This window comes from Genypterus blacodes, unplaced genomic scaffold (assembly GCF_046128005.1).
Source record: "Genypterus blacodes isolate CSIRO-AG114 ecotype Tasmania unplaced genomic scaffold, CSIRO-AGI_Gbla_v1 ptg000112l_1, whole genome shotgun sequence".
NCBI lineage: Eukaryota > Metazoa > Chordata > Actinopteri > Ophidiiformes > Ophidiidae > Genypterus > Genypterus blacodes.
This window is the reverse complement of record NW_027466916.1, coordinates 1,238,969-1,264,089: the sequence shown is the minus strand read 5'-3', so window position 1 is coordinate 1,264,089 and position 25,121 is coordinate 1,238,969. Positions and strand designations below refer to the sequence as shown.

The 25,121-nt window shown below is 46.1% G+C and overlaps 2 protein-coding genes across 3 annotated transcripts; both read right to left on the bottom strand.

Moving 5' to 3' along the window:
* Window positions 1-385: 385 nt before the first annotated feature.
* On the bottom strand, window positions 386-11,459 carry LOC143009523 (CD109 antigen-like). The gene is made up of 32 exons (XM_076161526.1): window positions 11,380-11,459; window positions 11,081-11,235; window positions 10,941-10,969; window positions 10,618-10,854; window positions 10,387-10,509; window positions 10,217-10,256; window positions 10,053-10,134; window positions 9,876-9,981; window positions 9,688-9,805; window positions 9,455-9,564; window positions 9,150-9,344; window positions 8,911-9,015; window positions 8,753-8,815; window positions 8,489-8,659; window positions 8,249-8,401; window positions 7,355-7,424; window positions 7,054-7,144; window positions 6,827-6,944; window positions 6,286-6,399; window positions 5,922-6,140; window positions 5,626-5,767; window positions 4,588-4,773; window positions 4,280-4,361; window positions 3,901-4,132; window positions 3,609-3,786; window positions 3,198-3,385; window positions 2,307-2,462; window positions 2,159-2,224; window positions 1,404-1,531; window positions 1,162-1,318; window positions 682-784; window positions 386-585 (listed from the first exon to the last, which is right to left on the bottom strand). The coding sequence occupies exons 1-32, from the start codon at window positions 11,457-11,459 to the stop codon at window positions 386-388; spliced, it is 4,197 nt and encodes a 1,398-aa protein (XP_076017641.1).
* Window positions 11,460-13,359: 1,900 nt separating this feature from the next.
* On the bottom strand, window positions 13,360-24,767 carry LOC143009557 (uncharacterized). Of its 2 annotated transcripts, none has more exons than XM_076161576.1 (12): window positions 24,553-24,767; window positions 23,733-23,871; window positions 21,974-22,567; window positions 21,353-21,405; window positions 16,641-17,164; window positions 15,815-15,908; window positions 15,641-15,707; window positions 15,398-15,458; window positions 15,019-15,115; window positions 14,695-14,811; window positions 14,531-14,590; window positions 13,360-14,446 (listed from the first exon to the last, which is right to left on the bottom strand). In XM_076161576.1, the coding sequence occupies exons 2-12, from the start codon at window positions 23,770-23,772 to the stop codon at window positions 14,357-14,359; spliced, it is 1,797 nt and encodes a 598-aa protein (XP_076017691.1). In that variant the 5' UTR covers window positions 23,773-23,871; window positions 24,553-24,767; the 3' UTR covers window positions 13,360-14,356. The 2 variants fall into 2 exon arrangements, with proteins under 2 accessions (XP_076017691.1, XP_076017690.1); XM_076161575.1 differs by having other exon boundaries at window positions 15,815-15,911; window positions 24,553-24,764.
* Window positions 24,768-25,121: the final 354 nt, after the last annotated feature.

Genomic DNA, 25,121 nt, shown 5'->3' with positions numbered 1-25,121 from the left:
GGGTCAGTCTGCGTTCTTTTGGCTCTGAATCACATGATGTGGCACAGCAGAACGGTACGGTTTTAATCCCACTTAAACTATTTTATGGGGCCGTATTCCTGCTCGGTGTACCAGATGCTTCACGGAGTTTTGCACATCAACAAGTGCAAAAACACACTGAACCCAAAAGCCTTATTGCATCAGGCGGCGTAACATGTCAGGAGTTCAGTCTGAATTATTTGTTCCACTGCCAGCTGTGCAAAAGATCCTAATGATTCAAAGAACAAGTGATTTGAACTGATTTGTAAAAAAAAAAGTGCAAAGCACATTCAAGAAATGCAACAGATACATTAAATTAAATCCATGAGGAGCTTATTCACATTACCATGACAACCTTTGCCTCTAATTAGGCTACAATAAGCAAAGCGGTGACCACAGTGAGGAGGCATTTTAAGCCGTAGGTGGTGATGCTCAGCGAGTGAGGGGAGGCTGAGACTGTGGCGAGAGAGACCCCCGCCCTACAGAGACGACAGTCTGTGCTGCAGAACGAGCAGGAGTCCAAGTTGTGCAGGATGTCCGCGTTGTACACCACCTTCGCGTTTCTCGCTGTGCAGAGATAGTGAGATAATAGGGACGTTACAATCAACAAGTGTGGGATTATTTCAGTGAAGCATGAGATGACTGCAGTGGCTGAATACTTACTGGGCTCATAGTAGTCGTAAACAAAGACGAGTGCATCCATCACATGGGCCACTTTGTATTGGCGGATCAGCGGGAGTCGGATGCAAACCTCAGACTTTGTGAGCTGCAAACAGGAGAAGAGAGTGAATGAAACACTCGATACACAACACAGAACTTAATATTGGTGCCTGGAAGCCAGTTTGGGCTTGGAAACATCTGTCACGTGTGTTTGGCATTACTTTCCACAACAAGAACAAGCATGACTGGAGAAAAAGTCAGCTACTTTTATGGACGTACGTTCATAACTGTACGCGGCATGTTCAAGTACTAACAAGTACTGTATATGTTTTATTACTGTGACAACAAAAGCGTTGCAGCTTCTCCTGGGGGGTGACTTCCAAAAAGCTTTAACTGCGTGTGTGTGTGTGTGTGTGTGTGTGTGTGTGTGTGTGTGTGTGTGTGTGTGTGTGTGTGTGTGTGTGTGTGTGAAATGACACGTACCGAGTCGAGGTACAGGTGGACTCTCCCGTCTGTCTTCTCCACCTTTTTAATCAGACCTGTCGGGTTTGCGGCTCCTGGGGCCAGAATGAATCCACTGAGCAGGCCCACCTCCAGCATCACCATGCCTGTGTGAGGTATCGCCTGATCCTCCTGCAATCTGCACCAGAGATTAAAGAAGGTCAGGGTACCCGAATCATCCAATAGTTTAGATACATGATGACGGTATCTTGATCCATAGTTACCTTGTGCATATCGACAACAAGATGTGATCGTGGTCGTCCACATCAACGTCCACATCCAAGGAGAAGGCCTGGGGGTGTGTGAGCGTCTGGGAAAGCGCTCTGCTCTCCAGGTTGTAAAAGACATTCATCTAAAATGGATTGATAGGGGAGGTTATGAGAACTTAACAACTGAGATTTAGTATTGAGTCCACACTCTGCCGGATAGCGCAGCCGGAGAGAATACGAGCCCATCGGTCGATTCATTGTAGTGTTGTTTCAGAAAAAAGGGGAAAAAGAGACACAAATCAAATCTCTGAATTTGTTCAAGTCATTCTAACATAACTGTGCTGAATCACAACAGAAGACAACAGATTCTAAAGACAACACAGTGAACAGATTAACCTATCAACACTGTCGTCTTTGTGATATGATCTGTGCACGCTGAACACAGACAGAACGCGCGGCTTTATGTTTTCCAGATGTTTATTGCCGAGCGAGCTGACTCCATTATCATCCTGTATTTGCATTTTGCTGTTTTGCTTTAGCCTCGACAATGCGCCACATTGTGCTAAGTGAAGCTATCGGGCACAGCTGCCAAGTTGAATTTATTCTGGTCATGCTCTGGCGGTCAGGCTTTATGTTGCGGTCGGGCGTGCTGCATGTATGGAAACATCCCTGTGCTATGGAGAGTAGAGTGCAGAGTTCTGGTGTCACCTGTCGTAGTCCCGTGGATGCCTATAGAAAACTATTAAAGTTTAGTTTAGTTGTGCAACTACCTGGAATAGGAAAAATCCTCTTCCCTCCGCGAATAGATTTATGAGTACATCTTCATCAGCAGGAACCTGAGAATGAGAATGAAGCGTCATAAAACACACACTGCACACAATGTAACAAACATGGAATGCTACACAGATTTGTTGTTACCTCCTCACTCTGATACGTCAGGAAGTTGCTTGAGTTGATGCTGAGGTACGACTTGGATGAAGCAGCTGGGACAGACAGTATGACTTTGACGTTAATGGAGCTGGCTCCGCTGAACGCGGCATAGGCGGCCAGAGCCTGCAGGGCCACGATGGTGTCCTGAGGGAGAAACCTGGGTTAGATCATTTTCATTACACCTCACGGCCAGGTTCAAGACCAAAGATTCCAGGAGCTTTATCGTGTGTCAGAGGAGAAACATAAAGTTATATGAAACATAAAGACATATGATGAGGGACGTAATTGTTTTGTGTAACATAGTTGGTTAAACCTCCAATTATTCTTGCACAAAAGTACAATGGCTAATATTACTTTACATCAGCGTAAGTTTGCGACCTGGTGTGCTTGAGCCAACAACCTTTTATTTGTCTAAAATAAGAGCTAGTGCCATCCACATAGACTGCCAGGTTAAAGGCAGGAGAAAAACTGGAAAACCCGACGAGTTAGACAAAGAAAACCTCTGACAACTCAAAGTCCATTAAGGCCAAACTACAGCAGGTCTGCTTATGATCAGTCGCCATTCCATTGCCCGGTCCAATCTCACAGATACCCCAAAGCAAGCAAAACTGTGATTTCAGCACAGATGGAAAACAGCAAACACAATTATGTAAGAAGTGTATTTGAGCTCCATTTAGAATGTGGAACGTTAGTAAAGCTGTTCACTTCAGGTCTGTAGGCCTTAGAAGGGACGCACGGAACACAATACATCTTTGAAAACCCTCTAACAACGAATCTACATGAAGTTAAAATTTTAGTTGTATACAAATATGTTCACTGTTGCATGTGAAAGTGTTTCCTGTGACACTTTACCCTGAAACGCCCAGGTATGAGCTTTACCTGTGTGGTCCCGAAACCCCCGAGATGGTTCCTCTGCCTGCTTAACCACGTCATTGGTCGAATGCCCTTCACCCAGTTGCCCCTTTTATATGCCAGCAGCACGTAGGAGGTCATCTCTATCTGTGCAGAGCGTGGCTGCCTGTTATCTGAGTCCAGGCCGGCCGAGGAGCTCCACATCATCATTCCATCTTATCCAAAAATAACAGACAATGTTACACAAATCCAGGCCACACACACACACACACAGAAACGTATACATAGCGCGCTGCAAAAGAATTACAGTCAACAGTTTCTAGGGATCTAATGACTTAGAGCTGAGAAGTGGTAACTGCGTCACTTTTCTCCAAATATTATCATATCAGTACTTTTGGTGCCTTTGTGCGAAAGTAGAGCTGGGGCCTCCTTCATTACCTTTGTACTCCGCTCTCCTCTCTAGCTCAAACAGGGCAGTCTCGGCTACAGGGCTTTGGGCCAAGGCTAAAGCATAAGCCACCAGACACAAGCTGTAGTTACTGATCGCCCCCCTGGACACACTGTTCTCCAGGTACTGCCGGGCCATGGACATGGGTACACCGTCTGGGATCATGTTCTTCATGAGGACGAACCAAAGACCAGACAAGATTGGTTTCAATGTGCTTAAGCATTATAGCTAAATCCACCCCATAAGCACATGCACTTCTCTGATGGACATCCCATAACTCACCGTTTGAGTCTCGCCCTCCAGCAACGCTATTAGCACATAAGCAGTGAGCGCCACTGGACCACCATCCAGACCTCCCTGCATCTCAGTGTGGATCAGCTGACCCACCTCAGTAAACTCTCCCTCAGGGCCCTGGTGACCCAACAGCCAGCCCATGGCCCGGGTCAGAACACCCTGGTCCATCGTTATGTACTGCTGAGCCGGGCGGAAGCACCTGAGCACGAACGCTGTCAGCCTAAAATCAGAAAAAGGGCATGAATGGTAATAGAAAAATCTGCTTAATTGTCCTGTGTTTCAAAATGCTATGACGTAGGGGCAGAATCTTTCACCTGACAAATACAAAAATTATTCAGTCAGTTGAGTTTGAACATTGATGTCGTACCATATGCTGCCAGAGGTGTCACTGGCTCCAAAAGCACTGAAGGAACCATCATCTCGTTGGTACGACAGTTGCCTTTGATATCCTTTTAAAACAACAGATACACCAAAAATTAACCATGTTGGGCATGACAAGTACAATGAACTATTCAATGAAATAGACCCAATGAAAAAATCCCCCATATTCCTAAAAACACCCCTATACGGAATATATACAGTGGTATATATTAAACCAGTGGTATCAATGAGGGATGTACTGGGATGTTTCAGCAATTTATAATACATAATAATAATAAAGTTCTTTTTACTTACCCTCCTTCATATTCTCCAGAGCCTTAATTTTGATATCCTTAATGTCCTGGAAGATCCTAAGATCTTCCAGCAGATACTGGAAAATATAAAAACTGGGAGCGAAGAGGATCATGTTCTGCTCCCCACAACCAAGAGGCATCTGAACCAGTGAATCCAAGTTGTTGATGGACAAGGCACAGATATCACCTGTCAAAACAAAGGGACGAAGGATTTAAGGGTTGGGCAACATTCTGACTAATGCTGTCGGTGTAAAATGTCTGGGTCACATGGTACTTCAGACCCAACAGCCAAATGCAGACAGGAAGTACCTCACACCTGATATGTATCACTGTGACTCTAATAACATGCAACCCTGTACAGAGCAAAGAAGAGAAACTGATCCAGTAGAGGATAGTAGAACCGGAACATGTTGAGATGTTTCCTAAGGGCCATCTCTACTATCACTGTCCATCACTGAAGACATCATGTGAATAAAGGCTCCTGTAATACTCTGTAACTCTGTTTGTTACTCCTTGGGCATTTGGAAATATCCCAAAGTGAAGCAAAGACATCTATAGACACAGAGCAACATTAACAACCCACCAGGGTGCGGATTGTTAATGTTCAAACTGCATCAAACTGCACTTGCATTTGCTTGCTGTTTAATACATTTGACTATCACAACAAGCACATGAACCATACAGATGGCTTCAACTAAGGCAAAAAAATCAAAAGAAAAAGTTTGCCTCCTGCCATGACAAATGCCCAACATCCTCCAACCTGAATGGAGCCAAGCCAAACAACTTGACAGCTGTTCGGAATCTCCCCACCATAAAACTTCCTTTTGGATGACCTTTGTTTTCATTTTCAACATTTGGTACCTAAACGTTCTTTCAGCACTGCTCTGAGCTCTGATGCCCATACGGCCAAAGCTCATCATATAAACACAAAGAAAAATGCGTGCACATCTTACATATGCCTAACTGACTTAAAGTAAACACAACCTGCACTCAAATGGAACCACCATTGGCAGAATAGGAAGAACAACGGTAGGCGTACCAACCACTGCCACATGGGCCCTCTGGCTGCCCGGTACCACATCTGGTGGAAAGGAGAAGGAGGGTGTGATGGAATTGTTGTGGTTCACTGGTTCCAGGTCCAGGAACAGAGTCCTCGAGAAGGTCTGTTCAACTCCCTCAGGCTTTGGGAACATGGAAGTAATTCAGGATCAACATAGGGTTACCTGTATGCCACGTAGCATCCTGCATCACACTGCTTTCCTGATGAGTAAAAGTACTTCACATCTATTGAACACTCTTCAATTGATACTGTCCAATGTAGTCGTCAAGCGATACCTTAACAAGCACGGTCCGGACAAGGGTTTCTAAATCCTCCGCAGACATGCCGTCCACCGAGATTTTCATTTCACCCAGAATCAAAGGTCTTATGGGAAACAGGACCGAAGCAACCTCATGACTGCCTAAGATGCGTTTTTGTGCGTTCACCACAGACATGTCCCTTTGTTCTGCCAAAACAAACTGATAGGCATCACTCTGTGCGACCAGGACTATGACCTGGGGAGAAGAATGAGAAGAAACCGGAATCACATTAGACATTAGAGGTCTTTTTAGTCCAATCTAAAGGTTAAACTTCATAAAACAGATCGGGCATTTTCAACATTTCTTTTTTTTTAGCCAGAGTGTGTGTTAAGGTTCATACCTCGACAGTCTTCTCAAGATGGTTGAAGATGTTCACCTCCAACACAATCTCCTCTCCTCTGATGAGGAATGATGGGACATCCAGGGTTAAGGAGTAGTCTTTAGACACCATCAGCTGCAAATGAGAGGACATGACCAAATAATTTAGCTATTTTGACAAACATTGTTACAAATTGCAAATTAAATCAGGAACTTTATGTGACATTAACATATAATGACCAGATATTTATCCTATTAGAATAAAAGCAAACATAAATATGCATTAAACCACAGACAAATGCTTATACTCTCAACTTGCCTTTAAATGGCATTTTACATTCAAAGTTGTGGTTGTCGTTTAGGATACAAAGGAATATTTGTTGCAGCAAAATCCTGGGAGATTAGACACAGATCTCATGGTGTCTCATACACAAAGGGAAAGAAGGGACTAGCCAGTGGAAAAGTCACTCTTATACGTACTGTGTGTTTTCCTTTTAGTGTGAGCAAAGATCATCAAAGAACAAAATATACAACATGTCAACACATATCTAGTGTTTGCCAACCTGTTTGGGTACTGGGGTGAAGCCCAAACCCCGGTTCTGTGACATCACCATCGCTACGGCCCACCAAGATATGACCCTGTCCGGCAATGGGACTTTCACAGTTGTCATGGTTGTATTACTGATGGAAGTCAACATAGATAGATGTAGCACGTTCAGTTACATATACATATATGCAGTACATTTTTCTGTGCTGTGAGCTTCAAACATATGTACATGTCAGCACTCACCTGACATCAGCGTCCAGCCACATCCAGGACTCAGTGGCGTCCTGATCCATCCAGTGCCTCCAGTACCTCTCCACTACCAGAGCACCTCCCTCTGCATGAAGAGGAGGTCAGATGAATCCCATTACAGTATTAATATCAAACATTATTTGTGTTCAATAGTGCAGAAACTGCCGAACCAACGCAATACTTTAAATGTCCACAAGAGGGAAAACACATAGTAACTGGACGTTTCTGTTTACAGACACACAGGCGTTTCCTATGAAATGAACATGAACTCACTGCCTTGTTTATCTTATCTTACCATTTTTAGAGCCATCAGGCTGCTCTTTCGGTTTCAAGTTGGCATTGGACAGCATCCTGATATTACATTCCTGTATTGTGGTACAAACAAAACAGGTAACAATAGCAAATGACAGCAAAAACAGCCAAAAGCGGCAATAAATATTATTTTGTTATTATCAGCCCTGTGAGCCAAGCCTAAAATATAGGTCACAGTCTGGTGAGTGATGTAAGGGGCAAACAGACCCCGAGGTGATTTCTTTTTCTAAATAATCTATTCTACAAGACACAATACAAGGCGCCTGTGCTTTTGGGACGGAGGAAAGGTCATCCTCTGACAGTTCAATGTGCTACAGCTTTGTCTCCTCCATCTTTATCATCAATAACCCCCAGGTCCTGTGCTCAGCACACTAGAATTACCGGCACTGACTAACAGCAAAGTCATTTTGTAATAACAAAACAGAGAGATAGATTACAGCCAGTCCAGCCAGTTTGAATTCCAACGCAGTATCTGACTGCAAGGAGTGAGTGTATAAAGCTGTTATAACGGGAAATAAAGATAACTGATGCTTTGTATCGAAACTGAGTTGGACAATGAAGAGATCCAGCACAAAATAAATAGGCCGTGCTCATCTAAAGTGATACTCGGGCTATTTTCAGATCATTTATGTTCGAACTAGGTCACTGAAATTGTTGTTTTGTAAGTTGGGGCATGGCCAGGTCCATTCAAAGGCCTACAGACCTGTTGAGAGACGTTAAATATCTCCAGAATACTGCAATTTACAGAGGAAATGATCTGCTTCAGCTGTAGCTTCAGGATATCGAGTGCTCTCGAACGTTTTGTTACATGAATGTTTGACCACAGCGTTCCTAAAGAGCTGCTGTACAGTTTGGGAAATCAAACATGTTGGCATACCGTCTCCCCCTTTACATCCGGCTGGACCTCTAGGGCGCCGTCGTCTGCCCAAAATACCAGGATGCCCACCTGGGACGGGGGTTCAACCACAGTGACGGTGAGCCATACCTGCTCACCCGGTTGGGCGTTGCTACTGCTCCAGATCAAAGAAACCTGAGGAGGGAAAACACACACACATCACGGGAGACTCCGGGGGCTTTTGACGCAGTTTTGGACAAAAACATTTTCCACTCCTATTACATTGTTGTGTTGGTGGATGGGGACGTGCGCGGCGTCACTCGTGACCTCTCCGTCAGGGAGGACGCAGTAGACGGTGACGCAGGCCTCGGGGGACCAGGAGAGCGTTGGGGTCAGAGAAAAGGAGGAAGCAGCATTTGATCCAGCAGCCACTACTTGACCTCTCGAACTCACCTAGAAGTTACAATAACGCATGAAAACAGATATGCAACATAAACACAAACTGGTGAATTAAATCATACTCTTCACACAGATGACCACACGTACCACATAGTGCAGCTTTGTTGGTTCAAAAGTGCTCTCGATGTTTATTGAAAGAGGCAATCCCACCTGGAAATGAACAATGTTACCCGAAATGCATCTTAACAGATATTTTGGGGATCTTTATTACATGCAAATGCAGCAGTTTAGATGTTTGTAGTTACTTGTGCAGGGAGAGACTCGATTGGAGAGATCTGAATGTATGAGCTGGTGGGAGAGGAGTGGTTGTTGTAAAGCTCCAGAGTTTCAACACTGGATCTAAATCTGGCCTGGAACAGGAAACATAGTTCAGGCATCTCATCTGTAATCCTACTGTACCGAAACTTCTTCTCTACATACAACAAAACTACTTGAACGTCATTTCTTCCCCCAAGGAACAAAATTCCAGTTAGAAAATACGTACCTGCATGAAAAGCATCTCGACTTCATCCTGTAATCTAAACTTTATGTGGACATTCCCGTCCTCCGGCACTGATATCGTCTGCGTGTGTGCGTGCTCCGCGTCCATCTTGGATCCACTCTGAGTGACTTCGGCCACAACGTTGTACATTAGATCTGACGAGCTCAGTGGCTGCCCGTCGTACCGAGCGATCCTCAGCTGCAAGACACACACAGAAGCCATAGATGAGTCATTAGATCATGGAAGTAACACATCAGAGGCGATGATGGATTGACGTGAAATAAACAGAATAATAAAGATTTACTCACTTTGGCGGAGAAGTGTAAAGATGGCTTCAGTGTAGGTGGAAAATCATACAACTCCAGTTGGAATGGATGCGTCAGAAGGTGGACTTCAACTGTTTTGTTCACCTTAAGTCCTTGGGCAAGAGGAGATCAAATAAAGTGGTTAAGATGCATGTGTGTGTGTGTGTGTGTGTGTGTACCATGCATCAAGCTGATGCATGGTACACACATCAAGCTCAGTCAGGCATGTGGCAAACCTGTGGAGGTGTCGGTAACCGTGGCAGTGATTTGTGCAACATTGTCGCCTCTGGTCGATTGAGCGTTTAGGGCCTGAAGTTGGCCTTTGCTGAAGAAAAAGCGTGTGGACCCGTGGATCTGAAGAAAAAGACACCTTTTAGATACTAAGAGAAACACTCAGAGCAGACTGACACAGGACGCAGCTCACCTCTTTGGTTTGAGTTAGAATGAATGGCTCAGCAGAACTGGACATCGCAAATAAGAGCGAGATGGAGACGGAGAGCGTCCCCTTCACGGGTCGTCCATCCCAGTAACTAGAGACACAAACAAAAGTGATAAACCTTCTTATTCTGCGTGTAAATGTGGTGTTATTGAGTTAACTCACAGGGCCCTCGACGATCCTGAGATGTCGACTCCGACTAGAACCCGCAGCTCCGTCCTGACCAGCACATCGAAGGGTGGAGGCTCTGAAACAGCAGTCAGTCGAGTTTGTAGAGTTGTTATGATGAAGTTTGACATCTAAACCCCACAAACTAACAGTTGTGTTACCGTATTGTTCCACGGTGACTTCTCTCTCATCAGTTATTCCCTGTAGCAAAGACAAATGGAGATAAAATGGCAAAGTGCTTATTTAAAAATGTTCTCAAATCAAAACTGTTGCAGATTTTTATACAAAGCACAACACTGAATGCAGCACAAGTAACTTAAGTTCAACCTACCTCCACTGCAGCTCTGACTGTCCACTGTCCAAGAGGTGATGTTTCATGCAAGACATATTCTGTCGAGACGATTCCCAGGCTGGCTCTGGGGGCCCACCTGTGGACCACCGCCCCCCTGGGATCCTGAAAAGGACAAAGGGACTTTAGACTTCCCACCACCACACAATGATTGACTACAAATCTATTCAGCTGCCGTGTCTTTGTCCATTGAAACAGAACACTGAGACGCACCAGGACAGACACGTCCACCATGCCTGTGTATGGCGTGTTGTCTGACTGGACGGATACGACTCGGACACTGATGGTGTCCTCGGGCTGGTAGCGCAATCGGTTGGTTTGAATGAGGGTGGAGACGTGGCTGAGGTCGAAGAGGACGGTGGTGGTGTTGGAGAAAATGAGGTCGCCCCTTTGGCGGCCGCTCACCGTCAAGGTTACAGGGGAATTCCGGGTCATGGAGCCTCTGGGAATCTGGAGCATCAGAAGACATCTGACTATATCACATTCACTTGTCTGTGCCATGATTTTAAGTGTGGACATGAAGGAAAAACACTCACGGGAGGAAGAGTGAGAACTCCAGTTGTACCTACAAACAGAACAAAGCTTTATGAAGCCTTATGAAAACATGCATTACCATGACAACAAAACCAATCATCCCACGAAGCAACCAAAATGTTTTCAATCAATCCAGCGTCACCTCCTTGAATGTCCTGTGCCTGCGTTGAGACGACTCTGTTGTCCTGGCTGACTTCAGCCGTCACGCTCACAGGGAAGTCAGCGAGGACGGTGACAGCCAGAGGAGTCGGCGTCCCAGCATGCAACACATCTGGACGTGAGATCAGATACAGCGTCCTAACACCAGCAGAGACAGAGAGACAGAGGCATAAGGGACAGACCAACAGAGAGATAAGCACGATCAGTATTGTTGGGATGGACAAAAACTTCTTAACACACACACACACGCACACACACACACACACACACATACACACTTACCCGGATGAAGCCTGAGCTGCACCAATCCGAACAGAACATGCAACTCCCACACACACAACCAGAGCCCAAAACACACTCATGCTCATGCGGTCCACGTCCAGGGAGCGTCTTCTGGATCAGAAGCTGCCAGCGACTGTATGGAGACGCTCGTCCGTCCCTGTACCTGCATCTGGCAAAAACCCCACCTACTGTCCCACACCAATGCCCCCAGGGGCTGCTCTCACATGCTTGTACACACTGTTACACACTCAGTCACTCACTCACTCACACACATACATTCTTTGTCACACACAATGAGTAAGAGGAGTATACACTCTTTAACACCTGAGGGAGGCGTCTCACCTGTCTATTCAGTCAGACAGTTCCCACTCCTCACCAAAGCAAAGTGAGACGGTGTTGCAGTGTTTGCACGTCTTGAATGTCAGGAAGGAGACATGTGTACGCACACGTCTCCTGTGCACACATGTGACACGAAACCACCGGGGACTTTAATTCTGTCAACTTGGCCCAAAAGACAATATGAATATGTCCTATACTATAGTGACACTTACATAAGTCCCACCATGGGACTACAAATCCAAAAGTGTCCCGTTTCATCTGCGTAACACTATGAGGGAACGGGAGGAGCATCGCAAATTATACATTATTAAACATTTTTCTGTAATCTTTTGAAGACTCTTAGTGCCTAAGTGTTTGCTCTTACTGTATTATCACTTTTAAATGCTTATCATTTAATTCATTGTCATTGTTGAAATTGCTGTTATTATTAATCCTTTATTGTTCGAGATGCTATGAAGTCAGTCAACTACAGCAAACACTGTGAGCTGCATCTGTGTATGAAAAGTGCTTTGTGGATAAATTTGAAGCAGCTGCTGCAGGTGTTATTGTTTGATCAGTCATTCATTCACATTGACTGATTACAGAAGCAGCTGCAGCTGTAGCTGAATCTGTCAGCTCGTCTCCAGGGCGCCGGCGGAGCTCTTCCTCTTCTCACCCTCATGTGATTAAAGGAGGTTTCAGAGTGGAACCGTTGCTCTTCATCTCTCAAAGGAAGAGGACTGAAAAGAACTGAAAACACACAAAAAAATACAAACCCACGTTTGCCAAATGTGACTTGACTAAACAATCCTGTACTGCTGTACATCTGATTTGAGCCGACACATCTTTGTATGTTATCTTTGTATGTTTGCCTCCTGATATGAGGGTGTTTATTTTCATTTCTGTTTTAGAGCTCTACAAAAACAATGATATGTTCAATTGCAAATGGACACAGGTTACACAGCATTCTATTAAGAATAGAAGCTGCTTTAACCTCTAAATGACTGTTTTCAGTCAAGACCAATTGGGCCATAACATCTGCATTTACTCTTTCTCACCAGCAGGCGGTAGTAAAACCAAAGCTTTCCCAGCACTTCAGAACATGGGGACACTTCCTGTTCAGTCTTTGTAACAAATGTCGAAATATTGTCCTTGGAATTTGAGAATAAATCCAAGCTTCCACACTTGAACTCTTTGCTTATATCAAAACTTTATTTCTTTGGCATTGCTTTGTCCTCACACTAGTAACATATAAACATGTTTTACATTGGTTACATTACACAAAAAGACTTTTTGTAAATTCACTATTTAGCACAGATCACTTTGGCAAAAGAATACAAATCAGCTTAGAACCTGTTAAACAATCAGTTATGACTTTGTCAGTGCTGGAAGAGGCTGTGGGGTGCTGAGGCACAGGCAGGTGCAGGTAGATGATCTACAAACGGACAAGAAAGCACCCAGGCTGAAGATATTCTTGCCTTGTGCCCTTGAGCACCTACAAAGCCCAACTGATAGGCTGGCGGCCTGTTTACTGTCCCCTCAGAAGACAATGCCAGTCTTCACATCTATACTTTACTACACAAACAAAGTGCAGACAAAAGTGCATATTTACAGAGTGCTAAAAGAAAAGGACCAGAAAACATAGAATCTTTGCAAAGCATCTCAAACAAGATTAAAAGGCAAATTGGCAGACTGGCAGATAAAAACCGCAAACAGTTCAAGCCTGTTTCCAGATTTAGTAATTTAGACGTGATCTAGTAAGTAAGTACTTTCGGCCAGGGAAGTACCAGTGTCGTGACATTTACAGCATCACAATGTGGACACACACAAGGCCTTCCACAAAGAGGTGCCATTATAACACATCTAGACATTCTACCAGTTAAACTTGAAAGCTACAATCTGCAGCATTCTGTCTTGAGAGAGGTGGTGTGTTAATATCTCGTTTCTTCACCTCTAGTCTCAGGATTCTCATTTTACTCAACTTGCTGAGCTATCGTTTTACAGCCGAGTCCAACTTCTTCATACCACATACTGAACGCATGTAAACATTAGAATCTGCACTATTAGCCAGCATTTAATACTGCGTGAGGAAGGATTGAGAGTGCAGACAGCAGGGACAGATATCTTGATGCTCAACTGTCCCTCAACGCTCTGTCCTTTTTCAAACAATGTGACGGATAACCAACTTTAACTTTACCGACTTTAACATTCAAATATTTATACAATTTCATCACAGAATGCCCTATTAGAGAATGAGCCAAACAGGAAAGTACCAAAGTTTTTCATACAATGTACCGACTTCTCCTCCTATTAGGACTATTGAGGCTCATGCTGCATTCAACATAATTCAGTAATTGACACGTCTCTCTTCTTTCTGGTCTTCTCCACGTCTTTGTTCGTTGAAGGCTCTGTGGTATTTTCCTTGCAGTGATTTCCTGGTTTCTGTTTACACACACAGATGCCAAGTGATGAGTCCAACTGTTGTTTCAATGTCGAAGCCGTAGCACTGAATCTCAGGTTTCTGGTTAGAGAAGAACATTGGCTTCTTCAGTCTTGGGGAGAGTTAAATGAAGCTGGTACTCATCGGGATTCCATAGTGTTTTCTTTGATGGGTCCTGAAGGATCCATTGCAGGATTTGTCCCTCAGTTCCTCCCACGGTCACATCTCAAAGTGGCGGTACATGCTCTCCACGTAGCTCAGCACCCTTTGCCAGTCGGGACCTCCTGTTCGCAGCATCTCCTCCACCGTCTGTTTAACAAATTGATCGATTTTGAGATCAACCTCGTCACACTGGGAGAGAAATCGATTCACTTTGCACGGACGGAAGCTTACCAGGGATTGCGCAATGCCGACAGCCTCTCCCGTTTTGAACGCCAAGCCGAGATTCTCTTTCTGTAAAGGAAATGAAACAGTGGATACGTTAAGCAGCCACAAATCATTAGGTCCTGGTCAGATTCCGCGTCAGGCACCAGGTCGACGCCGGGCACAGGACTCACTTTGCTCTCTGGGCTCAGGGTGCAGTATGGGACGTGAGAGGGGAGGTAGGTGTGATAGACGGCACAGAAGGCCAGACCGTCGGCCCAGCTGCTGCTGAAGTTTGTGATGTCAATGTTCTGCACGGAGGAGAGAATCACAGAGGGAAATGTGGGTTTAACATCCTGGATGAAGTCATGGGAAGGTGCATTCAAGTGAAACGAGGAAACAGGAATTCGGACATGCAGCAAAAACATATGTGACCATGTGTAATGTGAGAGCTGTTCAAGTAGGCTTGGCTGTTATTGTGAACAGTTTCTTTCATAAATGTGGAGCTCCAGTGTCACCTTGTAGCCTTGAGTTCGACTCTGACACCAACGGAGCAGCGAGTTTCTCTTGGAGCCTCCATGGCGACGCAGCAACAGGCTGAAACCATCCGGAGACCTGAAAGCATGAAGAACACAGCAAACACTTCCTCTTTTTAGGGTTTTTTTCTTTTTTCTCTCTTGGTTAAAGTTTCTCACGAAAAGATAAATACAATTTAAATGATAAATACAATGAATCAAAACAGAGTGTTTTGGCTCAATGCTGTTGGAGTTGGGACACTTGGAGGACACTTTGCTGTTGGAGATACTTTGGTCAATGGGAGTAATTAGATTCAACCAGGATGGATAAATTAGGCTGAGGTCTAGAACACTGAGTGTGTGTGCGTGTGTGTAGACTCACTTGGTGGGAGGCAGTTCAGTGAGGGCAGAGTTGTACTTGTTTAGAGTCTCTTCACGTTTTCCTAAAAAAAGATGAGCGACCATGTAGCATCATGCAACAAGACATGATAACAACAACTGCAACATATTAGTATTTAAATCATCTCAAAATAAAATATAGAAACTAAACTAAAACAAAGTAACATTTCACACACACACACACACACACACTCACACACACACACACACACACACACACACACACCTGTGTCAGTGTTTGACTTGCTGTCATTCCAATCGAGGCCTCTTCGTCCTCTCACTTGTCCACAGTTCTTCAAAAACAAACAAAGTTCATCTTCACAGTTAAACAAATCAATAAATTATCAGCTGGTTACAGGTTTGCTTTTCCCCTTCAGTCAATTTTGAGTCAATGAGTTACTTTGTTTGTAGATTCAGATGTAACGGCTGTATTGGACTGGGAGTTTCCATTCTGCAGGGTGAGGGTGTCCGAGGGCATCGGTAACCTGGACAGGCTTCTGTGGCATCATAACGCACACACACACACACACACACACACACACACATTATTTTTGATAACATTTACAGTCCACTTCAGTCATAAATCCAACGGTTCAAGCGAGAGGGGCGTGCTCGTCTCAACCTGACTCCACAATCACAGTCCTGACCGTGTGCGGTGACCGTTATCTTACTTCAAACTGCTCTGCCACAAATGCCCTGTGAGTAAAACAGGTCAGAGATTTATTATCTGCAGTTATGAAACATGTGCATGTCCCAACACGGCCAGAATGAAGCCTCAGATTATCTGTGGAGGCCTGCTGGAGAGGAAACTGACCAAAGCAGCTGTGATGTAAAAATTATTGAGGGTGTTTTCTCAATAAGAATGAGACAAAATGTCAAAACTAGAAATGCATTTCCTGAAGAAAATGCACTGTGACTCCAAATACCGAAAGGTTTTCTCGAATGCTGAAGAAGTGCCTTAAAGTTGGAAGCCTGAATGCCTGAAAAATGTCTGACTGACAGCTAGAGCTAGAAATCTTTGAAGCTGCCGATTGTTTGTAAACAACAGGTGCAGCCAATTAAGCAGAGACACAAAGCTGAGTCAGTCTGAAGGCAGAACCTGCCTGAATACCACATGTGGAACAAAAAACCTTAAGTCCTTTCTGAAAATGGGAAGCGGGAGAACTTCCTATTGAGTTTTGAATGTTCTGATGTTAACTCAGATGGTTACTTTCAACGCGTCTCACCTCGACCTCTCTGTGGCCAGCGTCCTGCGTGTCTCACTGGGCCGCGCCTCCTCGCAGCTCCGGTCCTCATTGGTCACATTCCTCAGGTAGCGTTTGGCCACGCCCTTACACTCTGTCCTCGCCTCTTCTGTGATGATGTTCTTTGTCCCTTCGCTCTGTCCTCCGCTCTCTGTGGCCTCTCGCCCCAGCCGCTGCCCGCCCCTCTCCCAGCCCCTCCTGGTGCCCTCCTGACTGTCGGGGCTCTTGATTTGGGCCTGACTTGGAGCCTGGGTGTCGTTCTTGTCCTGCGCCTGGGCGAGGGCGGTCAGCTTCTGCTTGCTCTCCGTCAGCTCCTCCTTCAGGGTGACTAGTTGCACCTCAGCCCCCTTCTGTCTCTGCTGGGCGGCGGCCAGCTCCCTCTCCACGTCCTTGTGGGCCGCCCGCAGTGCTGTCAGCTCCTCCTCAGACTCGGCCCTCAGACGGTCCGCGACTGCGACCGCCACCTGGAGGTCAGACTGGAACTGCGACCATTCCCCGCGCTCCATCTGAAAGGGAAACTTTATTAAATGGCTGCTGTTCTGATATAGAAAGAGTTGTTTTCTATGTTTTCTACCATTTCATAGCGTTTGAAAGTTCTTATATGGCCGTCTTCTGTATCATGTTGTTTATTTTCAAAAGAGCTGTGTACCATTTCAACGTTCTGCAGTCATTTTGCTCTTTGAAAGGTCTCTTGGCTCCTCATTTGCAGCCAGCAGCTGCAAATGAGGAGTCTCTATAATGAGATAATAGACCCCATCACGTTAAGGATCATAGCACATTGACCTCTAGGGGGCAGTATAACGACATTAGCCTATTGGAAAATGTTTTCTGTAATAAAACTCCACACAGTGCAGGGCAATTGGACGCGGCTGTCAAAAACAAACATTGCTTCATCCTCTAAAGAGGAAATGATCAAACATCCATCATCACCAAAAGTAAGAGACAAGCCTGAACAAGCAGATGAAGAAGAAGAGGCGCTCCTAAGTGCTTCTCGGCACAGCAAAGCTACATCTCAATATCCTCCCGTTTTCTCTCTGTTACCGATTAGAAACGAGCCGTGCGGCCTCAATTTACTATGGGAAACTCACAAAGCTTCATATCGACTAGCATGAGAGACTGAGACAGGAAATGTTTCTAGTTTGTGATTCCTAGTTTCGGAAACGCACAAACTCTGCCCCTCTGGGTATGGTGCACACACGCATCACATCAAAAGAGGCGCTCTGAGCCAAGCTAGAGCCAAGAGGTAAACGATACCAGACTGTTCAGAACAAGTGAGGAGACCATCATCGGCAAAGAACGAGAAGAAGGGAGAGGGAGGAGGAAGGGCAAGAAAAAAAGAGCCTACACTGGTGGACAGTGTGTGTTGGGTGCGTCTGTGTGTGTGGTGCGACGCAATCCACGGGAGACGCGAGGGAGGAGTGGAGGGGTCAGAGAGGAGGGTAATTAAGTGAAGAATGGATTGAGGGGATGAGGAGGAGGAGAAGAGATCTGAACCAAGTTGGTCTCTCATCTGACCAGTGACTCAAGACCACAGCTGGGCCTGATTACACTGGATGAGCACACACACAACACACACACTCTGTGCAGTGTGCAGACACATATCATATTCTCTCCCTCTTTCTCCCACACATACACACACACACACACACACACACACACACCTCCCTCTTTTCTTTTACTCAACCACCAAACCACATTGTGCAGTTCTCTCCCAAACACACACTCGGCGTGAGTTTAAACACACTTTCCTGCGCTGCATGAGCGGCCATGTTTGATGAGTAATCCTTATTTGGAAGCATTTCTATATTAAGCAACACTGAACACACACTTGAGGACTTGAAGGATCTCGTCTTTACAGAGAAAAACGTCTTATCTGGAAGTGGACACACACACACAACTGGAGCGTGTCTGTTGGAGGAAACAGGAAGGGCGCTCCTTGCTTCATACTGAGATAAGGGTGTTGACCGTCTCACACACTCACACACACTCACACACACAATCCCACAAGAGCTGACCTAATGCCCCACTGTAAGACCAGATGTGGTATCATGTGGACACAAGTTAGAACCCACACACACACACAGAGGACTCACTTGTCCATACTCCCATTACACATCTGATTTCCTGACGATTCGTGGAAAGGGGCCAGCCAACTGTGCGCTGGTGTGTGTGTGTGTGTGTCCACATGTTCTAAACATCTATCCCCAGTTCACCTCCACACCCATTCCATCGAACACATACTGAGGGAAACATCCCAAACTCTCTCATAAGCCTCTGCTCTCCACTTCTCTGCTTTCCACTGTCTGTGTGTGTGTTCCAAAAACTTTTACAGCCATTAAGAGGCGTCTCTCTCTCTCTTACAGACCCACACACACACACAAATGGCCCAAATTCCCCCTTGCCAGTATACGAAAATTCCGCCTAAGCCTGATGCAACTTGCAAATCGAAAAAGCTGAAGAAACAGCACCCAGTCTGCACCGCAAGTCTGGCAGACACACACACACACACACACACACACAAACACACACACACACACACACCGAATCCTCATACTGTGCGTGAACCCGTTCTGCTTCTGTGGTCTACAGATACGGGAGCTTCTCCAGTCTGGGAAATCTCCAGCACCATCCACCTGGAACCGATCCGGAGGCGCGTCGACCAGATCGAGTCCCACCAGCCACACACACACGCACACGCACACGCACACAACCCAGCCATGGACAAACACAGAATATTTTCATTTTTGTGGGTAACTGGACAGGAGCCCAGACAGACGAGTAACACTGTATCTCTTAGCATTAAATCTAAATACGTCGGAAGTGCGTCTGTAGACACAGAGAGAGATAGACAGGAGTTTGTGGGAAAGTGTGGAAGACGGATGAGGAGGCAGAGGAGGAGGAGGAGGCCACTCTGACAGAGGGCAACGGCAAGATGAACACCTCCTTAAATTACAATGACGTACGAGGTCCAGCAAGAGAGACAGACAGAGAGAGAGAAAGAGAGGCGAGTAAAGAACTCACGAAAAGATGGATGGAGAAGGAGAGGACGAGAGACAAATGCAGGGTGGGGACAAGATGGAGTGGGGAGGGGGTGGTGGTGACAGCAGAGTGTGTTGTAGCAGAGAAAGGTTGTGAGGTAATTGTTTTGAGTGTGTTTCTAAAGCGCAGGGAGGAGCAGCGAAGGAAGAATGAGAGAGTGAAAGGAGAGCAGAGAGGCACAGGGAGAGGGGGGACGGCCGGAGTCGGGACATTCAATGCATCTGTCTCACGTGCAGAACACACACACACACACACACACGTAGGGCCCAGTCAGTCACCGACAAACAAAACAAGTTTTTGTCTCCCGGAACAGCCGAATGTGAACCCCCCGCCCGGCCCCCCCTCGCCCTCCTCCGCAGATATGCTCCCAGCAGGCCGAGCGAGTTCATAAAGTCGAGCTTTGCCGGCTTATGTCGCCCGTGTAAACACAGCCTTAGATTGCCCCCCTCCCCCTCCGATTTCAAACAGGAGCCCCCCCCAAACCTCCATCAGTCAGTCCCAGGCTTGCTTGCTTGTCTACCCCGAGGACAACATCTCCAGGGGAAAGAGAGGCGAGACAAGGGGGGGAAGAAGAAAGACGAGAGCCGGAGAGCCAAACGTAATGTCAAGGGGAGCGAGAACAGAGGGGAGAAAAGGGACAGACGGTGTTAAGAGAGACAGGGAGAGACAGACTGAAGGTCATCATCGCACTCCAGATGTTGCAATCTCAAGGTGAGATCTGAGAGGAAGCAGAGAGCCTCTGGGCCACAATCCTGATCAGGGCGGGGCAGGAAGTGGAACTGGAGCGCACGGCCGGCAAGAAATTAGAGAACAGCATCATCTTCATCAGAGGGAGGAATATCTGTACTTTGAATTTGGATTTTACAGTATTGGCTTAGACCCTGAATGTGGAAGAGACGATGAGACAAGAGAAGTGATTTACCCTTTCACCAAAAACACCTTTTCACCCAAAGTTAAAGTAAATTTTAGTTCCATTTCATTCATTCTTTGGTTTGTAAGCTCTTCCAGGATTCCTGCTGACCAACAGGCAGACAAACTAACCCACACCACTCTGTAGATGTCTTTGTTGGTGACATGAGACAGCAGCATGGTTCCTCAGGAGGATCTTCACAACAGTTGGAGGCGCGGCGGGAATGCAAACAAGAATCTCACAGATCGCACTTCCTCTTCTGGGTTAAGCAGTTTCCTTATATAACTCTTAAGAGCCTCTCTCGCCTCGTTCCTCCACAGAGGCGAGAGAGGACGGAACCCTGGATCTGAGAGATTTTTCCTCTTTCGGGCCTCTCAGGAGAAACCAGAGGACAGGAAGAGCTCTATTAGATGCACCGCGGCGCCCGGGCGGCCCAGCGGAGACCTTTCCATGTCTAAGCAGAGGGGGGGGGATTTAGTTACATCCCGGGATGAGAGGTCACCAAGCGGACTGACGAAGGGCAACGTGTGACATCCTGCTCACATGTCTGTACGCTCGTCTTCCAAGTAGGTTTGCCAAGAAATACTGTTGTTATTGCCGATACATCTGTCAAGTACCCCACAACAATGTTTACCAAACTCTACCATTTCCTGGGCCACTTATCTCCATCAATTAAATAATCTTTTGTAGTTGAATCAGACAATTAAAACACGACCTGGCGTAGTTCAAAAGTTTCCTTCCTCACCTGCAACGTACTCTTCAAACTCTTCACTTCTGTCAGCAGATGCTTCAGGATCTCTGAGGAGGAGGAGGCGGAAATGTCAAATCACATGGCATGCATAGCAAATACAAAAAGAATGTCAAGGAAACGGATTTGCCCTTGTCAAGGATATGGAAATGTTTGGCCTTCAGCAAAATGGGAATAAGTACTTTGGACAGCCGATAGATTATGGAAAATCCAATATTATTGCTGTTAAATACACGATAACACACTGCCAGCAGGGGGACATTATAGAATGAACCACTGACAACATATTATCCAAATTAGAGAAGTTACACACACTATTCAGTTTTGAAAACACAACAAGTCTTCTTGGCGAGCAACGACAAGAAGATGTTGCTAGTTTTTGGCTGGCTAGGAATGCCGGGAACTCTTGGCATGGTGATATAAAGTAGCTCGGCTATGTGAGACGGCAGCGAACACTCTGGTTGCCTAGACGACTGGTTCGTTATCAGGTTCATTGTTCAGAAAATAATATACTGTGGGGTTACTCATTGCAGAGACGTTTATAGAGTATATCTATATATGTATAGTGACTTAAAGAGAGTATTAGCAGACTATAATTGACAGACAAATCAGTCTTGCCTGCTGTGCTCAGGGCTGCGTCCTGATTGGCTGTGATCCCCAGCGTTGTCCTGCACTCGTCCAGAAGCTTATCCAGCTCCTCTCCCTGACTGTCAGCTGCCTTGTTGCCTGGCAGCAGCGAGTGACTGAGGCCGCTGTCCCTCTCACCCCAGCTGGTTACCAACGGTGACGCACAACCCGGCAATGAGGGGCTCGGCATGGGGTCCAGGGCCACGCTATTCCCATGGGAGACTGGAGACTTGGGGGTCGAGGTGGGAGGATCCCCCTTCCGTCCCATAGTCCCCGGGCCTTTGGCTGCCGCGGAGCCTCCAGTCTTCTCTGCCAGGCTGACTCCAGAGGCAGTGATGGGAGTGTTTGAGCTGACAGGTGGACCCTTCCATTTGGGAGGGGAGCTCTGAGTTTTGGGGGTGTTGCTGAGGTGTAACTTCTTCCCGCCGGGCGTGAGCGCCGGGGCTGTGGTTGGAGTCGACACCGGCACAGCAGGAGAGGTCTGCGGTGAGGTGGAGTGAAGGAGCGGAGAGCCACCGGGCGAGAAACCAGGCCCATCGCTCACCGGAGAGTGAGGAGGAGTGTGGAAACTGTCCACATGGGCCACTGGGGGAAGAAAAAGCATCATTACATGAGACAAGTCGGGAAATACAGAGCCGTGGTCACTAGATTGGCATGCTGGCTGTGAATGAGCGAGCAGTGAGGTGACGCAGACAACAAGCTCAGCCTCAGAATACAGACATTCCTCCTGATCCGGTCATCCAGAACGCTGCTGCGGCTCATTCCCCGAATTCAGAACACACGGACACACACTTTTCCCAAACATAAATTTGTGGCCGACCGCCACAAACGGATTTCCAGATTTGACACAGTAACAAAAACAGTGTGTGTGTGTGTGTGTGTGACTGCTGGACTCCAGAGCTGCTTGCCCATCACAACATTCCAACTATAAGTAATCTTCACGTTCTCCTACTTTGCCTAGTTTGGACAATAGCCTCACTTCAGATTCTATAAATGTGATGTAAGAGTGGTTGTTCAGTTATGCCCCGCCCACTGTACGGCGCCTTCACAGGGAAGGAATGGCAGGATTGTTTAATAACTTTCTCTTGCCACCTCCTCTTTTCATTTCCTCATTCCAGACCTTAATGGGTTCTTCCAGCCATGAGCATGATTGGCAGACAGGCTGAATGAGTGTGTGTGTGTGTGCGTGTGTGTCAGATAGCATTAGGCTTCCCATGATTAATCCGCCGCCCTTGTGCTGAGCCGGGGAATTCTGCCGATTCATCACAGCTGGCTCGACGTGGCCAGAACGCATCACAGAGGGACGCGAGGAGAATGACCACTGACTCACTGAGCGACACACAGGAGGGCTGCCAAGATTCCTGCTGCTACACACACACACACACACACACACACACACACACACACAAATCCTTTCTTTTCGCTTCTCCTTTTGTTGCCTTCAATTTCCTGATTACCCTTCATTCTACCTTTCTTTCCTTACAGCCTCATACATGCACTCTCTCTCTCTGTCCCTCTTGTGTGCTCGCACAGAGGTCGACTCTTAAACATGGAGGACAAGGTGTGTGTGCTTGTGTGCTTAAGATACACTCCTGCACAGAATGGCCAAAAAGAGATGTGAGGGAATTGATTTGCAAGGAACTGCAAGCTCATGGTTGTGTGTGTACATTGTGTGTGTGTGTGTGTGTGTGTGTGTGTGTGTGTGTGTGTGTGTGTGTGTGTGTGTGCGTGTGTGTGTGTGTTGACCTACCTGTGGGTCCATGGTTGTCCTTGCTGGAAAAGTTGCCCATACTGCAGCGAGGCACGTCTGGGCCCCAGTGCAGCCCCTTTGGGTGCTTGTTGCCTTTTCACTCACTCAGCCAAGACCAAAGCAGTAATGTAGAGGTGACCTTCACACACACACACACACACACACACACACACACACACACACACACACAGAGCAGCATTAGTGGGATGATGGATGATTTACACACTTGCCCTATGCTCCAGTTAGACTGACACCACTGGATTGATTGGGACAAACTGATTCCCTTTAAGTTCGTTGTAACTTTAACTTTTTCTCAGGCAGAAGGAATCACTCACTCGGTCACTTACACGCGCGCGCGCGCGCGCACACACACACACACACACACACACACAGCGCATTTGAATGGCTGAAGAAGAAAAACAAAGTGTTGAAACAAGATAAGACAAAACACAGCGACGTTACGCGTTACATTACGTTACGTTACTTTATTCATAAAACGTTTATAAACGAGTGTTCACAACAACACGATTATGCGCCAGAACCATCAATGAAGTCCAGATCATGGACATAAGACAGGTCGGGTTCCTCCCCTTGGATCGATAACCACACTTAGATCACAGTCTGATTAGTCCGGTCACACTGTTTGATGATTAGTACACAGATATTAATCAGATATCAAACTTAAACGCCAGAGGTTAACGAAGTTTGACAGCCAGATGTTTCGAACACAGTTTAAAAGTTGCGTAAGAAACTTAACATTCGTCCCTATCTGATAAAAACAAATTGTACTGTTTCAGAGAGAAATTAAAAGTACACAAACCACAGAAATCGCACAAATAAATCCCAAACTCCTTGTGTTCTTGGTTTGATGAAGTCTCCACGCTTCTCTCCCTCCAGCCGCACACCCGCGCAATGTGTGTGTGTGTGCGTCTGTGTGGGTATGTGTGTGTGTTCAGTTCACTGAGCAGCAATGGAGGACACACACACATCTGCGTTTCCTTTCATCAAACTTGACTTTGATCACACATGTTACGATTGTGATCATTTTAACGGGGAGAACGCGGTGGATCAACCAGCACAAGAAATCACGAACATTTTTGCTGATGTCTGACGGCACCTGTAGCTTCCAAATGTTACCACTAGGGGGCAGAGTTGAGCTGTATTACCTGTTGTTTTTGAATCTATTGATCATAAAGCTTCATCACACAGGTTATTCTTTTTTACACCCTTTTATCACCCTCACATTTTCTTCCACGACAAAAATATAATTTTAAATTGAACATTTCTGCTTTAAGAGTGCATTCTACAAATCAGTGATTTTCAACCAATGTGCCTGCAATGTAGTGACTGGCGAAATAGTTAAATCGTCTTCCATATGTACTGTCCTGA

What these genes read in the sequence shown, in the direction of transcription:
- LOC143009523 (XM_076161526.1), bottom strand. Translation starts at nt 11,459, where the DNA reads ATGAGTGTGTTTTGGGCTCTGGTTGTGTGTGTGGGAGTTGCATGTTCT. An exon ending in TGGTGGACGTGTCTGTCCTG is followed by an intron (nt 10,510 to 10,617) that starts GTGCGTCTCAGT and finishes TGTCCTTTTCAG; the next exon opens with GATCCCAGGGGGGCGGTGGT. An exon ending in TGGAGGGCGAGACTCAAACG is followed by an intron (nt 3,787 to 3,900) that starts GTGAGTTATGGG and finishes GTCCTCATGAAG; the next exon opens with AACATGATCCCAGACGGTGT.
- LOC143009557 (XM_076161575.1), bottom strand. Translation starts at nt 23,772, where the DNA reads ATGGGCAACTTTTCCAGCAAGGACAACCATGGACCCACAG. An exon ending in GGACAACCATGGACCCACAG is followed by an intron (nt 22,568 to 23,732) that starts GTAGGTCAACAC and finishes TTCTTCCCCCAG; the next exon opens with TGGCCCATGTGGACAGTTTC. An exon ending in CGCAGCCCTGAGCACAGCAG is followed by an intron (nt 21,406 to 21,973) that starts GCAAGACTGATT and finishes CCTCCTCCTCAG; the next exon opens with AGATCCTGAAGCATCTGCTG.